Source organism: Umbelopsis ramanniana (genome assembly GCF_025399195.1).
Source record: "Umbelopsis ramanniana AG unplaced genomic scaffold K450scaffold_1, whole genome shotgun sequence".
Lineage (NCBI taxonomy): Eukaryota > Fungi > Mucoromycota > Umbelopsidomycetes > Umbelopsidales > Umbelopsidaceae > Umbelopsis > Umbelopsis ramanniana.
In genome coordinates, this window is record NW_026252087.1 from 206,720 (window position 1) to 222,982 (window position 16,263).

The 16,263-nt window shown below is 44.0% G+C and overlaps 8 protein-coding genes across 8 annotated transcripts; 1 reads left to right on the top strand and 7 right to left on the bottom strand.

Annotated features, from left to right (window-relative positions):
• Positions 1-617: 617 nt before the first annotated feature.
• Positions 618-1,885, top strand: K450DRAFT_216758 (uncharacterized protein). Its single transcript, XM_051584927.1, has one exon. The coding sequence runs from the start codon at positions 642-644 to the stop codon at positions 1,869-1,871; it is 1,230 nt and encodes a 409-aa protein (XP_051449531.1). The 5' UTR covers positions 618-641; the 3' UTR covers positions 1,872-1,885.
• A 531-nt stretch (positions 1,886-2,416) lies between these two features.
• K450DRAFT_216763 (uncharacterized protein) lies at positions 2,417-4,672 on the bottom strand. The gene is made up of 3 exons (XM_051584928.1): positions 4,333-4,672; positions 4,008-4,245; positions 2,417-3,923 (listed from the first exon to the last, which is right to left on the bottom strand). The coding sequence occupies exons 1-3, from the start codon at positions 4,586-4,588 to the stop codon at positions 2,732-2,734; spliced, it is 1,686 nt and encodes a 561-aa protein (XP_051449532.1). The 5' UTR covers positions 4,589-4,672; the 3' UTR covers positions 2,417-2,731.
• A 1,409-nt stretch (positions 4,673-6,081) lies between these two features.
• On the bottom strand, positions 6,082-6,705 carry K450DRAFT_216769 (uncharacterized protein). Its single transcript, XM_051584929.1, has one exon. The coding sequence runs from the start codon at positions 6,646-6,648 to the stop codon at positions 6,367-6,369; it is 282 nt and encodes a 93-aa protein (XP_051449533.1). The 5' UTR covers positions 6,649-6,705; the 3' UTR covers positions 6,082-6,366.
• A 297-nt stretch (positions 6,706-7,002) lies between these two features.
• Positions 7,003-7,853, bottom strand: K450DRAFT_216772 (uncharacterized protein). Its single transcript, XM_051584930.1, has 3 exons — positions 7,739-7,853; positions 7,500-7,666; positions 7,003-7,417 (listed from the first exon to the last, which is right to left on the bottom strand). Exons 1-3 carry the CDS (start codon positions 7,808-7,810, stop codon positions 7,141-7,143), a joined length of 516 nt encoding a protein of 171 aa, XP_051449534.1. The 5' UTR covers positions 7,811-7,853; the 3' UTR covers positions 7,003-7,140.
• Positions 7,854-8,656: 803 nt separating this feature from the next.
• Positions 8,657-10,273, bottom strand: K450DRAFT_216779 (uncharacterized protein). Its single transcript, XM_051584931.1, has 7 exons — positions 10,222-10,273; positions 9,962-10,145; positions 9,616-9,877; positions 9,431-9,538; positions 9,210-9,363; positions 8,870-9,135; positions 8,657-8,758 (listed from the first exon to the last, which is right to left on the bottom strand). The coding sequence occupies exons 1-7, from the start codon at positions 10,241-10,243 to the stop codon at positions 8,744-8,746; spliced, it is 1,011 nt and encodes a 336-aa protein (XP_051449535.1). The 5' UTR covers positions 10,244-10,273; the 3' UTR covers positions 8,657-8,743.
• A 551-nt stretch (positions 10,274-10,824) lies between these two features.
• Positions 10,825-12,880, bottom strand: K450DRAFT_296044 (uncharacterized protein). The gene is made up of 8 exons (XM_051593626.1): positions 12,699-12,880; positions 12,627-12,635; positions 12,503-12,563; positions 12,251-12,442; positions 11,795-12,181; positions 11,430-11,694; positions 11,227-11,343; positions 10,825-11,137 (listed from the first exon to the last, which is right to left on the bottom strand). Exons 1-8 carry the CDS (start codon positions 12,796-12,798, stop codon positions 10,967-10,969), a joined length of 1,302 nt encoding a protein of 433 aa, XP_051449536.1. The 5' UTR covers positions 12,799-12,880; the 3' UTR covers positions 10,825-10,966.
• Positions 12,881-13,588: 708 nt separating this feature from the next.
• On the bottom strand, positions 13,589-15,154 carry K450DRAFT_216781 (uncharacterized protein). The gene is made up of 5 exons (XM_051584932.1): positions 15,127-15,154; positions 14,995-15,050; positions 14,547-14,927; positions 14,163-14,465; positions 13,589-14,091 (listed from the first exon to the last, which is right to left on the bottom strand). Exons 3-5 carry the CDS (start codon positions 14,906-14,908, stop codon positions 13,758-13,760), a joined length of 999 nt encoding a protein of 332 aa, XP_051449537.1. The 5' UTR covers positions 14,909-14,927; positions 14,995-15,050; positions 15,127-15,154; the 3' UTR covers positions 13,589-13,757.
• A 7-nt stretch (positions 15,155-15,161) lies between these two features.
• Positions 15,162-15,742, bottom strand: K450DRAFT_216785 (uncharacterized protein). The gene is made up of 3 exons (XM_051584933.1): positions 15,536-15,742; positions 15,329-15,459; positions 15,162-15,264 (listed from the first exon to the last, which is right to left on the bottom strand). Exons 1-2 carry the CDS (start codon positions 15,648-15,650, stop codon positions 15,413-15,415), a joined length of 162 nt encoding a protein of 53 aa, XP_051449538.1. The 5' UTR covers positions 15,651-15,742; the 3' UTR covers positions 15,162-15,264; positions 15,329-15,412.
• Between the last annotated feature and the right edge of the window lie 521 nt (positions 15,743-16,263).

A 16,263-nucleotide genomic window follows, 5' to 3' on the forward strand; every position in this document is an offset into this window, starting at 1 on the left:
GGTCAGTGAGTCCGTAGACCAAGCGCTTGATTTATAATGAAAGATTCATTTTACCAAGTGATAGCATTTCAAATACCATTATTATGGGAACTGTGTACACTCTTTCCGAGCCTAAACCGACTAAATGGTATTTTCCAGTGCCGCTGATCTGCTGGAGTGAAGCTTGCCTTTATCCCCGACTGCCATTCCTGGGTTTTTATATGTTATACTCTATGCCTTATTATCACCACTATCCACTCAGCCTGTGTTCCTTCTTTTCGTTTGAAACTATCTTCTCTGTTGATTTTCGTTAGTAAGTGTAAAACCTTCTGACTTGATGGGTGTCGACGCATAAGCATAATGAGAATTTTGATAAATAATAAAGTTTGTCCATCACCATTTGCTGATGAACTCAGACCAGCTGAAGCGAGCCTGCATGCAAAAATACAGTGTTGAGCATCTACTTCATCTCATGTGTTGATTAATTCTTCAAGTGGTCTGCCAAGCAAGTCTTGTCTTCCAAAATGCCATGCAAGCCTCGTTCGCCAAGTCTAGTGGCGGCTGCTGCGCAAATGTGAACAGGCCCCACTTTGCATAAAAAAGCACGTCCCACAAACCCGGTATTTGTCATTTGCAATAAGCATTACACTTTTTGAAACTCTATGCCCTTATCATCTGTTCTGATTGTCGGCGCTGGACCCGCTGGTCTTTCTTTGGCTCAATACCTCAAGACACATGGGATTCCCTACCGCATTGTTGAAAAGTCGAACGGTGACCGCCTCCAAGGCTACTCAGTGTCTCTCCACTTTGCTTTCGAACACCTTACTAAAGCAATGGGCGAAGAAAAAATGAAGTCCATCGTTGAAAAGACTTCAGTCAATTACCGTGACGAAACAGCTTTCGCTACGGTCGATCACCTTGGCAACCCAGTCATGAAATCCAATGGATCACCTACCCTGATTGGATATGGCATCCGTGCCAACCGAAGTAGACTGAGAAAATTCCTCCTGGATGGTATTGATGTCGAGATGGATGTTGATGCCACCGGCGTTGTCTTCACCGACGATGGCCCTGTGCTCAAGACAAACAAAGGCGATATGTTAGCGGATGTGATTGTGGGAGCGGATGGTCTTCACAGTGCTGTACGAACAAGTGTCATTGGCGATAAAGTGGAAGAGACCAATATTGTCAACCTCAGTACTTCAAGAAATATCTCAGCTGAAGAACACGCAGAGTTCATCAAGTACAGCCCAACGCACGCCATGATGTATGGCGAGAAGAAAGACGGCCAAGAAGGTGTGGTGAATCTATTCTATGGCGTCAATGATATATCACCCGACAAGAAGACAGTCAATGTTCGATGGGTTCTCTCTTGGGACAAAACTGCCATCTACAAGGATATTCCAGATACTCAAGACGGACTCCGTAAGTTAGCTAACGAAATGACCGAGGAGTTTGCTGATCCATTCAAGTCGCTTGTACAAGACACCGATCCAAGTGAAAAATACTGGGTGGGAATGATCAGTCAATACATGCCTGATCCGTCTTGGAACGGGGAAGGACAAATAACCTTGGTGGGCGATGCTATGCATGCAATGACACCGTATCGAGGTGAAGGCTTGAACCACGCTATTCTGGATGTTACTCGGCTCGGAGAACAGCTTGTCAAGGCACACCAAGGCGAGCAGACAACGGCAGAAGCCATTGCTATTTATGAAGAGGAGGCCATCGTACGTGGTCGAAAGGCAGTGCAAGCCAGCTTAGATATGGCCACCTCTGTTCATCGTGGTTTTACCTGGCCATTTGTGATACTTGCCAGATCGATCAGTTTCATGCTCAATTTCACTCAAAATATCCCTTTCTTAGAGTTTTTCTTCCCTAAGACGCACTAATTTTTCACTCTTTGCCAATAATATATACAACTCGTAGAAATATTACCTTCCTTCCTTAATATATCTCTTGTATCATTCATCTCTTTTCTATGTAATATAACTTCACCTTAGCAGTGAGCTCTACCTTCATCCTCGTGTCTCCTTGTCGATGAGTGTGATACAAGTCGTACTGGAATTAGTACAATGTTATCTACAATAGCACTCTTCGACCGATCTAGACCCATTCATCAACCTTGAACGTAGGAGATCGAATTTGAACCATAGAATTGATACCCAATCATGACTTTGCAATTCTTTGAGGGTATAGGCATGGCTGATAGGTGGTGTCTATCAAGTACTTACTGCCATGTGCGGTGAGAGTGCTTGGAACTTCACGACTACTATTTATTCATTTTTTTATCGTTACAACAGCAGAGTCTGGCGGTCTGTATGCAACGCAATGAAGTATTAGTATCGGCTGCTACAAGCAAATTGCAAAGAGGACGTGTATGCACTGGTTCCTGTAAGAAGTCTGCAAGAATGAGTCTGCTAAAAGCTGCAAGGTTGCCACCATATTACCCCAGCCACTCTTATGATAAGCCAAATAAAGCCAACTCCCAACCAAAGACAAAGTCCTGTTAAATAACGGTACGAACAAAAAAAACCTATGGTCGGGTTTATTCATCGCAGAGCCTGGGTCAACTCAAGGTCTCCCAAATGGCAAGGCGCCGAGAGAGCATTAAGTAAAATAATGACTAGGTAAAAAGATAAACGAGGGAATCCAAAAAAAAAATAAATGCATTTTTGTTTTGTATATGAAGCCGAAAATTACACAGGCAGGATAAGAGGGTCATGGACTACAGACTCTGCGGAAAGGGTGCTTAGACAGAAGCAGCTGCACTAGCCAGAGTCTGAGTGCTAGTCTCAGAGACCTTGCCAATACGCAATTGCTTGTCAGTCCAAATGGGTTCGACCTTGCTAGCGTCCTTGATGCCAACACCAGCACGACCCCCTTCAGCTTCCCACTGCTTGACACGCTTAAAGCTATGACGAGACCAGATCTTCTCCAAGCTTTCAACAAGGTGATCAATCATCTCTTCGTTATGACCAGGAGTAGGAGTGATACGAAGACGCTCTTCGCCAACAGCGACCGTAGGGTAGTTGATACTTTGCACGTAAATGCCGAATTCAGACAACAAGGTATCGGAAGCGAGTTTAGCCTGTTCGGCATCACCAAGAAGAACGGGAACAATGTGGGAGGGGTTAGGAACAACAGGAATGTCCAATTGGGCCAGGCGATCCTTCACCACACGCGTGTTCAATTGCTGTTTGGTACGCTCAGCACCAGAGCGCTTCAAGTACTTGACAGACTCCATAGCACCGGAAACCACGGCGGGTGGAAGAGAGGTAGTGAAAATGAAACCAGGAGCATACGAACGGACCATGTCAACCAAAGAAGCACTTCCAGCGATGTAACCACCAACAACGCCAAAGGCTTTGCCAAGAGTACCAGTGTAGATATCAACCATGTCCATGACCGATCCATTACCGCCGTGAGGTTGGGTAGCATTCAATTCGAAATCCAAATGCTCAGCAACACCAGCACCGCGTGGGCCATACATACCGACAGCGTGCACTTCATCCAGGAAGGTGATGGCGCCGTATTTTTTGGCCAATTCGCAGATTTCCTTAATAGGGCCAATGGAACCACACATGGAGTAAACGGATTCGAAAGCAATGATTTTGGGAACGGATACATCGACACTTTGCAACAACTCTTCCAAGTGAGCAAGGTCGTTATGACGGAAAATCTTCTTCTGTGCGCCAGAGTGGCGGATACCTTGAATCATGGATGCGTGATTCTGGTTATCGGAGAAGATGACGCAGCCAGGGAGTTTGCCAGCCAAGGTAGATAAAGTGGCGTCGTTGGCAACATAGCAGGAAGAGAAAACAAGCGCTCCCTCAGTGTGATGAAGGTCAGCTAGTTCGCTTTCGAGGCGAAGATGAAGATCGGCGTTACCGGCAATATTGCGAGTTCCACCAGCACCAGCTCCGTAGCGATCCATAGTACGCCTGGGAAAAGAAGGAGAAAAAAATTACAGGTGAGTCACGTGCTTGTGGAAGGGAGATGGCCGACAAGGAGGTTAGAGAACTTACTTCATGCTTTCAATAAGAACTGGGCTTCTACCCATTCCAAGATAATCATTGGCACACCAAACGGTGACTTCATCCTCAGGGCGAGCAGTGTGTGCACGAGGGAACTTTTGGGCCAAACGGTTGATGTTGTTGAAGTAGCGATAGCTCTTATCTTTGTGCTTCTTCTCCAACTGATGATTGTAAAAAGATTCATAATCAAACTTGTTGCCAGTGGTGTTGTGCGAGACAGGAGTCACAGCTGTTCAATAAAGAGAGAGATAGATGAAATTTTTTGACATTAGATATATTTTTTTTTGGGGTGGGGGAAGAGGCGCGGACAATTTACCTGCTTTCTTGGATTCATTAGAGGCGATAGCTCTAGGAACCGTAGGAGTAGGGGTAGCAACCTTGGTAGTGGTGTGGAAACGGGAGGTCTGAACAGCCATGGCTTTGCCCATGACAGGGCATTGTTGAGCCTTGTTGATGAGTCTGCTGCTGGAAGTACCAGATGAGGACTTGGTGGACAGATTACGAAGGGTTGCAGCCGAAGCGTTATGCAAAAAAGGGCAAGCTTTTTGAGCTGTATTCAAGACTCGTTCCATGTTGGACAATTACGCTTTCAAAGTGAGAAGAATGAGTTGAAATGTTCAAGAGGCGAGCCAAGCTATATTTTTTTTCAGTTTGCTTACCAAAAGAGGCGAGAAAAATCTTCAACAGCCGGGGGGCGGAAAGATTTTAAATGCACATGCTCACAAAATATGATTGGCTGGAGTTATACTTCCGCCTAGAAAGCCGATGCAAGCGAAAGAAGGTGAGTCAGATTTTATTTTACTCCCGACTTACCCAATGATTTTAGCGGCTGTATTCCTGGTATAGGAGAATGATTTTGGTGAATAAAGTGTAGGGAAGTGAGCTCTTGAGACAACTTGAAGTCTTCAGCCCATGTGGATTTTGTCATACGCTTTCAGTCAGCGTGAGATTCTGTGACAGCCGAAAAATGTAAGCACTGAAGCGATTGGTCAAGATATTTTTAAGTTCTTAGATGGAGGAAAGCTGTCAGCGCTTGCTCCATCTCGCAAGACCGGATTCTGGGATAGTGAGTTGATCTCAGTCCTTTCATAATGTGTGCGTCAGTGCGCTGTAGGCCAGTTCCTCTTCTTCATATTAAGCGGTGATCCGCCAATATTGCAAGATAGGGACACTGAAGCGAGGCATGGTGGTCTCACATCTTGCCACCGTCCGATACCTTGCTTCTTATTGGCTCCTCCACATTGAACTTGTTTTAACCACAGCACAAATGACCCTTAATACATTGCTCGTATACCAAGCTATTGGAAAACCCAATAGTAAAAATGGCTGATAATGCCTTTCGAACAAGGATGGATGCGCGATAGCCATTTTTACAATTTGGCAGTTTGCTCATGTTATCGAGCTACAAAGTTTTGTGTGTACTTTACAAGTCAGTCCAATGAGCTAAGCCTTGAGCTAGGGAATATTATTTATCCAATCAACCTAATTCATTTTGTTCGCGCACGCACTTCCAAGCAAGCATTCAGTCATTTGCAAGAAGGAATGGAACGTCGTTTCACAAGCCAGGTTCAGCCTCGGTGGTGCAGTCAATGGCTGATATCTGTATTGGTAATCCTGACGAGGATACGCGAAAGCCGTTACACCAGATAACGACGATAAAGGCAGCGAGCGAACGTTGAGTCAAACAAGTCCGGACTCAGTTTTGTTTTCATTATTAAGCGTTTCAGGAGGCCAAAGTCAAACCCATTCGACCTGTTTGAGCCATAATGATTACTGGTGGCCGTAAGGGGAAATGTTCTAAACCGCGCATTATGTGCCTAAGGCTCGTTATAGATTCGTGCCTATCAATAGTCATGGTTACGTATCCATGGAATCGATAGCAAGTGGGTCATCACCAGGCATCATAAGGAAAGTGCACAAAAATGATGCCATAGCACTGGAATGGAAGGTACGTGTAGGAAGGGCCAGGCCAAAAAAAAAAACAGATTCGGAACATCGGCTACAAACAAACCGCTTCTGACTCAACCACGTAATTCCGCATCCGCCCAAAAATCGCAGTTTTCAAATATCATCAAAAAGTATCATATTTATTGTTTATACATAAGGATTCCAGATCAATGGAATTGAGAGGTGAGCATATATATATATATAGGAGTAATAAGCACTACTGGTAATATGTGTGCACAGGCTTGAATGTATTTACAGAGTAGTCGAGGTGACAGATAATGGAAGTTGAGATGTGATGTAATAGGATGCAATAGACAAGTGCGAATGACAAGATAGTTGTGTGATGTTGAAGCCAACTTGGTACGAGCGTTGATGGAGCCCAATTGTGTTCCAACACAACCAATTAAATGTAGCAACCAGAGATCTCTTCGGTGCCTAATATCTTTCGGTCACCAGTTCGATAGCGAAGCATCCATGATCCATTAGGAAGTTTCAAGTAGAAATTGGAATAAGCAAATGTATCGTATGATTCGTCTTTGAAAGATTGCAGTGAGGAGTCTTCAGAGGAGACATCGCTGGTGGTGGAAGAAGCAGAGCTAATGGATCTGCTAGAAGCGTTGGGGACATCAATGGTCAACTTTGATTGACGTCTGATGGTCTTGCTGCGGGTGAGTGATCGATTCATTGTTGCTTTGGAGAGTAGTGAAGAAACAAAAAATCTGACAAGAGGTTGGCAGGATTTATATACAAGCGAAAAGGTTACGCGTGGCGTTACGCTTCGGTCAGAAAGTGGTCATTTCCAAACGGGGAAACTGGCACTGCGGCATCCCCTTATGGACTGCGCGCGCCCAATGAAATTTTTTGGCTGGTTGCTCACAAATCCACCTTTCCATAGCAACCGCAGCGTTTCCATCGTTTCTTGTAACCATTGCTTTGACTGTGCTCGACAAAAATCCCTCAGCCGTACTACCTCGCGTAGTAGAAACGCTTTGGAACCTTATCATGCGCATGATAGCAATTCTGGAAACCCCCCCCCCAACGTAAACACTCCACACCCCCTCGCGGTCTCCGTCCGGAGGCATTTGACTCAACCCTGACGCCACTCCACTCGCTAATGATACGGGCAGGCTATGACTCAGCCACCACCTGCAAACTGGTTTATTGGGATTTTGCTTGCCTAATTCTGAGGTCTTCGGGATTTCAACCACTCATCCGCTTCAAGGAACATGTTGCAAGTTGCCTCGAACGATTTTGCCTCTTTTAGTACCTTGATGCCCTTCATGACATTGTCCCAAAATTCGAAGCCTTTTTGGAGATCCCTTTTCAGGTCGACCGCTGAGGTGAACGTCTTTTCGGTGGCTTCCATCGCTTTCGATCCGTCCGTCACCGTGTGTTCCAAATAATATTTGCTCACCATACCAAGTGCTGCATTGATGTCAGCCACATATGGCATTCTAGACAAAAAAACAAACGGGTGAGCCCTTCGCGTGCGCGGAGACGATCGGACCGCGGAGTTAAACAAACTTTTTACGTTACCTGATACTCAGCTCGGCATAATCGTGCCTATCCCGTTTCACACAATCATTCAGGAACAGCGACAGTAGGAGCATCTCGCATAGGTTGCGGTAGCTACGGTTTAAAGCTTTGACGAAGCTGTTGAATACAAGAATATCTCTATTCATTTGGCCGACAAAAGGTCCATCCTATTAGCCGACAACACTCATGAGTTAAGACCCCCTCGAAATGTTGTAATGATTAGACTTGTAGTGACTTACCTTCAACGTCATTGGCAGCAAAGATAGTGCTCTTGATATCAATCGAATATGCTTAGTGTGGTCGTCTGCCATAGTGTATTTTCCTGATTAGTAAATAGACAAACCTAGAGCGCCAATTTTTCAAACCAAAAAAAAATGTCGCCATGATGAGATCACTCTCCTACCTTTAGGCCCTTTGTCATATGTCTTGCTATATTCGTTGGATGTCAAGATATCAAATCGTATGAGTTCAAATGCGGTAAGAAGGGCTTCCTGATTATCGTCAGTGGCAGCAGCCGTGAAGGCGGTTCCCCAGTGAGTATGAATATGCTTTGAGGTTAAGAAGCTGATGTAGGGGTTATTTTAGTATGGAAATTGACATGCACCCAGTAAACGAAACCAAACTCACTCTCGAATTTCCAGCATTTTACAGAAAACCACGCCAACCACTTCATCCGTACTTTCCAATGCCTAATTGAAACGGTTCAGTGAATAATGCCTGCATGACGACGCGTGAACGCAATTTTGCATGAAATTTTGCCTGACCTTAAGTGGAGTATTTAGAGTTTTGGCCGCCAGAGCTGAATCCTGTGTTGCCTTCAAACAGAATCGCACATCGACGCGAGAAGTCTGTGAAAAACACCACCCCAATGTTTCAGATTTACAAATCCAGGTGTATTCAAAACAATCACCCACATCCTACCTTTTGTCTTGCCTTCTCTTCCTCTATGAACGCCGGAGTTATGCTCCACGTCTTGGTTGTTTCCCACACCGTATTAAGAGCGCTTGCATTATTGTTTGGCCCGTGTAAGACATTGGCTGCACTATGGCAGTGATCTGGATGGTGATGCATTATATGCTCTTCGCTTGGATCAAACCAGAATACCGTGATCACTTTACGCGATTCGTAGAATTTGTGCAGGGGGTGAGACAGAAGACTGAGAGTCTGTGTTCTGATGTTTAGAAGCTGCTGAAGGAAAATGTGGTATTCCTGGGTTTCGCCATTGCAAAGAGGGGCGTTTTCTATCAAAACACCTGATTCTAAGCAATTGATTACCTACAGGTTTGTTCCGAACGATGACACAAATAACAACTGTTAGTTTATGGCCACAAACCTTGCGCATGTTACTCTCTTGTGCGTGTAGCCCTTACCTGTGGTCCAATCATGCCAGTTAATAGGTAAAAGTACACTTCATCAGGCAACCTGTAGCCAATGATCTCATGAAGATCACTTGGTGCACGTTCATGATGCAATGGGCGAACTTCACCATCATCGGTATAAACCAGATGATATTTGACAGCACAGCGAGTACGGCAGAATGTATCTATGTAGTGTGTTTTGCTGACGCTTGGATCATCTGCATATGCCTGCACAACATTGAATCCAGTCTTGTGTTGTTTAACCAAATCATGTGTTCCTGAATTGTCTGTGTATTAGACCACCGCCATGGCTGCGACAAACATACATTCGTTTTATTCATCCAACACAAACCTTTGAATGTAAACCCAATCATGTTGTTGCTCAATGGCGGGAATGTGGGGCAATAGTCGAATCCGGCAAGAATACAAACATCCAAGAACTGATCCTCAGAAAGTCCAAGATCAGATAGGACGGTTTTCTTGCTCAACCAAGAATAGTTTCCTTTCTAAAATGATCTCGCACCATTAGATAAACACCTTCTGATGCTGAATGACACGAACCGATGCACATACCTGCAGATCAATCCCAACAATGACATTATCCACATCCCAAATCAGCATTTCTGATCCTCCAAGTACTCGGTTTACAATATGTCGTGGATGAGAATGCATATACGACAACTAAATGCAAAGAAGCCAAAGTGTATGTCAGTTCACATAAAAAGAGATGGGTGCCAGAGATGGGGAACATATTTTACCTGAGCCCACTGTGAGTATGGAGCACGAATGAATTCAACCTTGTTTTCGGTGAGGATTTCCATGACATAAGTGATCATGTCGGACTGTTGAACACCTCCACTGCTAGCCCATATCGACAAGGCTGCATCGAGCTTTCCATTATCATATGTTTCCCACCCATTCTCACGTCGTCCAGGTCTACTATCTTGATTAGAAAACGGTTTGTCTTTGCGCACCATGTTAAGACCTTGGAACACAAAGACGGGTTGAATGCGGTGTTTCCTGGGCAAGGAAAGTAAAAAGCGTCAGTAGGGTAACCGCGGAATTCAGGGGGAGGCCCGGCATCTAAACCCCATGTCCACTTACTTGAAATTCTCTAGTTCTTTCTCGATGGCTGCGCGAATACCGGAGGGAAAACCGCCTATGGCGACGGCAGTGGGCTCCTTGGGTAAAACTTTTCTAAGCCAGTAGTTTGCATCGATGCCGATCTTTTGATCTTTCAGGAGAGTCACAGCCGAGGTCTGTATCAAACGCCTTTCAGCGAGGAAAACTGATTTGAGAGCAAAATTAACAAAATGGCCATAGTGTTGTTGAAATGCAGAGTTGGCTTGGTGTAGGCTGCTTACTGTCAAAGTGCCTAATAGGCATGGTTCAAGTTGTAATGTAGTGCGGAACGCGAAGTTTCTTTATACCACGCGCCACGCCACAGTAGAAAATTGTTAAAGCTCGCTCTATGAAAAATGCGTCATCAATCCCCCATCCCGTTCGGCTCCGAGCCATCATAACCGCAATTCGACTGCGGATCCATTCTGCCGATCATCGACAAATAAGATAATCCAAATGAATATTTTGCTCTGTGGGGTTTCTGGGCCTTATGTAGACTAATGATGCGCAACGAAGTGTAACCTTTTGAGATCATTCATAACCAGTGGGAAGTAGCTTTTTTTTAAAAGCGACTTTGGCAAAAGGCTATAAACCAGTGAAGCCCTGTAAAAAGTGGGTATGTAGCATTTTGATCAAGCATCTATGCTTAATCGTGCAATTATAATATCCAGCGCCAACTCGTTTTGGATTGTAACAACACGAACGGACTCTAGGCATAAAAAGCAAATTTGAATGACCGGTCGGACCCTTCTCAGTAGCATTGAAGCTATTCTTGGTTTCTTTTAATGTTTACCCCGTATGATAAGAAAAGGAATAAAATACATTCATGCGTTTTTACTAGCAATGGTCGATCCTTGCAGGTGAAGTGATAGTCGCTTTTATTATTTATCTTATTATTCAACAACATCATTTTCGTGCGAGTTAAGCTATAATCTTTATGATTATGAGAGAATTTGAGTTTTTGAAGACAAAACTCGTCTGAAGACCTTAATGGTGTTTGGGTGCACCAGGGGAAGCGTGATGGCCAATAACAATGCCATTGGAGAGCTTGTCACCGACTTGGGACTTATTGTCAGAATCAGCATTTTTGACCGAAGCGAGGGCATTAGTGGTGGTTCTGGGTCCAATGACATGGTTGTATTCGGGATTGCACTCGACCTGGAGGTAAAGCGCAGTTAGCATAGATGAATTATGCAAGCAAAATCCTGCAAGGCGAATTGTTAATAGCAAAAAGTATAAATATTTACCTTGATGTAATCGAATTGAGCATCGAGTTCGGTGTACTGATGCCAGTTGATAGGACCACCTCCCCAGCCGCTGTTTTGGTAACCAGCATCCCAAATGCCAATCTCCAAGCGAGATACCTAAAGAATTGGTTGCGATCAGTTATCTAGCATGTTACAGAGTAAGACAGCTCTAATGGAAACATCTTATTGAATAGTAAACATACCTCCATGGGATACATGTATTCATTACCGCTGGAAGAGTAAGTGTCGGCCTTGTTGAGGGTACGAACAGTTTGGCCATCGACAATCCAAGTCATATGATCAGGATACCATTCAACACGGTACACATGGAAATCGGCAGAGGTGTTGAATCCAACGTTGGGATAGTATTCATGATCTCCAATTTTTGAAGGTCCATCCATTCTTCCCTTTGAGAAATAGTTGCTCTCAAAGTACGTGGGACCGTGAGAATTGAAGAATTTAGGAGAACTAACATACAAAGAGAGTTCAGATCAGTTAGGTTAGCCACGTTAGAGTTCGAAGTTTAAATAGATATCTTTTTTTTTTTTTTGCATTTTCCGTCACGTACATTTCAATATCAATTTCGTCACCAGAGGCACTCATAGTGTTGAAAGTGGATACGGCACCAGCCACAGGGTTGGCTTTGACGCGAATTTCAATGTTACCGTATTGCATTTCAAAGGCCATATCGATGGTGGCAGCAACACCTTCGCTGTTTTGCTGGCCGCTTTTGTTGAAGGTAGGTGGAAGCATTTTCAAGGTAAGAATGCCATTTTTGACACTGTAGGCGCTTGGGCTACCTGAAATATTGACCATGTCGACGGAAGTAGACTGTGGGGCCCAGTCATCAGCTTCGACAATGACGGGGTTGTTGAAGTTCTCAGTGTAAGATCTGCATGTAGGCTTGGGATTCATTGGCGAAGGATGGAGTGGCCCGTATGAAGCAGTGGTAGTGCTAGATTTTGAATACGTTATTATCGAATGGGACAAAGTATAAAAAGATGTAGTAATGCCGATTTCTTACGCAGTGGTGGTAGTGGTGGTTGGTTTCTTGGTAGTGGTAGTAGTCTTCTTGGTAGTGGTAGTAGTCTTCTTAGTAGTGGTGGTGGTCTTCTTGGTAGTGGTGGTCTTCTTGGTAGTGGTGGTAGTCTTCTTGGTAGTGGTGGTAGCCTTCTTGGTAGTGGTGGTCTTCTTTGTGGTTTTGGGAGCAATATCACTGTTGAAAGTCGATAAGTAAAGTATGTGGAATTTTTAAGTATAAATGTATTTGCCGTACCAAATGGTTCCGTTAGGGTCATTGACACACTGAAGTGTGCTCAAATTACAGCAAGTGACACCTGCAGAAATTATTTAGTAAATCAGTTCGACTTCATAGATATATCCGATGTAGTTGATTTTACCAGGGCAATCTATAAACAACGACTAGTTAGTGCATGATTTTTTTTTGACATAATCTTTCGCTATTTCAATACCATTATCTGTTTTGCACGAAGAACGTGCAACCAATGTACCGGCAGAAGATGAAGCTACTAATGCTGCAAGGGTAAAGGTGGCAATGGAAGACAAACGCATTGTTCTTTGAGGGAATGGAAGGGGAGAGGTTTATGTTTGAGGGACAAAACCGAGGGGGTTAAAGAGAATGAAAGCTTGAGCGCGGTGGGGAAAGGAGGCAAAAAAAAACATGTGGTGGTCTTTTATACCACCACTTCTTTCACTGGTGGAATCGAGTGAAGTGTAGGCCGAAAGCCACAACGAACCTGCCGTTTATTTGTACCACGTTGCTATTCAAGAGACATACTCGTGAAGAGCATATGCATGCGACAAACGCCTCCTTCTTTCCCGAGGTGAGTCAAGAAAAGAGCCTCCCTGCCTAATTGGCAATCATTCACCAGTGCTCAAAAGGTACAGATGCATAACGAAGTGCACACTGGAGAGGAAAATGAAAAAAATTAAATCTTCGCATCTTTCTCCGCAACTGCAAACTCCCCCCATGGAACTCTTTGGGGTTTCCTGTACCAGGCGTATGGCGCACAGGTTATTTTTACCTTTATGAGATTTTCTTTTGTTGTTACAAATATTATGTTGTGTCTGTAACTTTACTACCAGGTTCCTGACAATCGAGCATGCAAATTGACTGTTTAAAACAGACAATCATCGCCAGAAAATTCATTATTCTTGCTGCGACTGATACCACGGATTTTCGTTGTACTACAGTGCTCGCTCGAGCCTGCCGCTAAGCTTTTTACGAAAATAAAAATAATAAAAAAGAAGCGATAAACCGATCGCCTCTTCAAATCGCCTCCACCAAGCTACCACGTTCCGCTTTATCGGCAGCCAGCCCTGCGTGAGATAAATAAAAAGGAGCTGCTGCACTGCACAACGAAATTGCTTTTAATGAAATCGGTTGCCCATGGGAATCCTCTTTTAATGTAATGCTTTGAATGAATGTGGAACAATCGATCCAGATCAAATTTGATCGTTGCATACCGTATATTAAAGAATTTAAAAATAGGATGGCAAAAAAAAAATTACTAAATCTGCTCAATGGACTTGCTGGAGGCAGAACCAGGAGAGGCATGGTTATAGCCGGCATCGGCAACCTTACCAACGATGACCTTGGTGTCCTTTGGAGGGATACCAGGAGATGCATGTCGGCCAATCTTGATACCGCCAGGAAGAGTCTTGTTCAAATTGCGAGGAGCTTCTGCGTCCAAGTTGACGTTCAAGCTGACAGCCTTTGATGTTTGGGAAGCTCTAGCGGGAATGACGTGGTTGTAGATGGGATTGCATTCTATTTTGACGTAATCGAACCAAGCATTGACTTCCTTGTATTGGTGCCATGGGATAGGGCCACCACTCCAGCCGCTAATTGAAAAGTAAAAGTTACGGTTTAGCAGACCGCCGTGATACGAAGTATACATGTCTTATTCACTTACGAGTTTGCAAATCCAGCGTCCCAGATACCAAGTTCAATGCGGGAAGGCTCAGTGGGGAAGATGTAATTGGTACCGTCGAAGGTTTCATTCTTGTTTTGAACATGAACGATTTTACCATCGGTTCTCCAGATGATGGAGTCAGTATTCCATTCAGCACGATAGACATGGAAGTCGGCAGAGGTGTTATATTTAAGATCAACATAACCACCATGAGTGACACCAGGAGGACCAGAGCCTTGTCTACGGTAGAAATAGTTGTATTCTTGAATGCTAGGTGGTTGGGTGTTGAAATAATGAGGGGCCCTAAAATGTTTGTATTAGTCTACTGAATGATGGCTACTAATAAATCAGTCAGATGGCGTTGGTGATTTAAATACTACTTACATCTCAATATCAATTTCGTCGCCATTTTCAGACATGGTGTTGATTGATGTGCAAACACCGTTGACAGGGCTGGTCTTCATTCTGACCTCAATGGCACCGTATTGCATCTCGAAAGCCATGTCAAGGGTAGCAGCTACACCTTCAGTCTTGGGCTTTCCATTTGCGTTGAACTCTGGTTGCATCATTCTGAGCTTCAACATACCGTTCTCAATCTGGTATGCACTCTTAGAACCGGAGAGATTGACCATGTCGACGTTGGTGGACGTAGGTGCCCAATCATCAGCTTCTTGGACAACGGTGTTGGTGAAATCTTCAGTGTATGAACGGCAAGTGGGCTTAGGATTCATGGGAGCAGGATTCATAGGACCGTATGAAGGAGTGCTGGACGAAAATAAATGTTAGAATCGATGGAGGGCAATATCGGGTACTTGGTGAAATTACCACTTACGCAGTGGTTGTGGTGCTTTTGCGTGTGGTGGTCGTGGACTTTTTGGTGGTAGTAGACTTTTTGGTGGTGGTAGAAGACTTCTTGGTGGTGGATGACTTCTTAGTGGTAGTAGAAGACTTCTTGGTGGTGGACGACTTCTTGGTGGTGGTAGAAGACTTCTTGGTGGTGGAAGACTTCTTAGTGGTGGTAGATGACTTCTTAGTGGTGGTGGATGTCTTCTTGGTGGTGGAAGTTTTCTTGGTAGTGGTAGTCTTCTTGGGAGGAATGTCACTGTTGAAATGAGTACGTTTAGTTGATCTGTTGCCTATAGTGAATCATCGTTCGATTGACATACCAAATGGTTCCATGTGGGTCGCTAACACATTTCAAAGTGCTCAAATTACAACATGTAACGCCTGCGAATAAGACATCAGTATTGCTACAGGAGGTGAATCAAGCAGCAGCATCCATCCTTACCAGGACAATCTAAAAAAAAAGTGTCAGCAATAATCCGGACTATTATATTTTTCCTAGTATAAACGAGACAGTGGCAATAACTTACCATTGTCGTTCTTGCAAGACGCTGCACGTTTTTCAAGGACTGGAGAAAATGGTGAAGCGGTGGCGGCGCTTATGAAGGTTGCTATAGCAAGCGCAGCAACGTACGATAGACGCATGGTTCGAAAGGAGTGGTATGGGTTAAGGCGATGAGACGCAAACTATATCGAGAGCAAACAAAACGTTTTATTCATCTTTGTGCCAACTTGTGTTATATACCGGAGACAAGATCTGTCTGCGCTGATGAATGGACACGGTGTAGCGTAATAGTAATCCCCGTGTGGTACAATTCATATATTCGCATGTTCTCTTTCGTTGGGCCCATTATTAAGAAATTATATACATCTTGTATCATGGCTAGTCAGTATAGTGAATGTAATTTATCAATTATCATCGAAAATGCCAGAAACATTTACCAAAACCTTCTAGTTTCAATCTTTAAATTACCTGGTTCTGGCATCTCTTAGAAATACGAGGTGTTGAGCATAAAAAAACCAAAAAAAAAAAAATTATATCATTCAAGCGGAGTGACTTGGACAACGGCAGTTAAACCTTCTGATTCTTCTTTTTTTCATGATATCTACAACTGGTTGTAGTAGCAGATGCTCATGCATGAGTCTCGACCGTCAATCTCAAATATATTCACTTTCGTAAATGCACCAATAATTCATTCGGCTGAATCTTTTAGGCATTTTCAATAACTCAACCAAAAGAGCAAAAGTAGCTAGATGC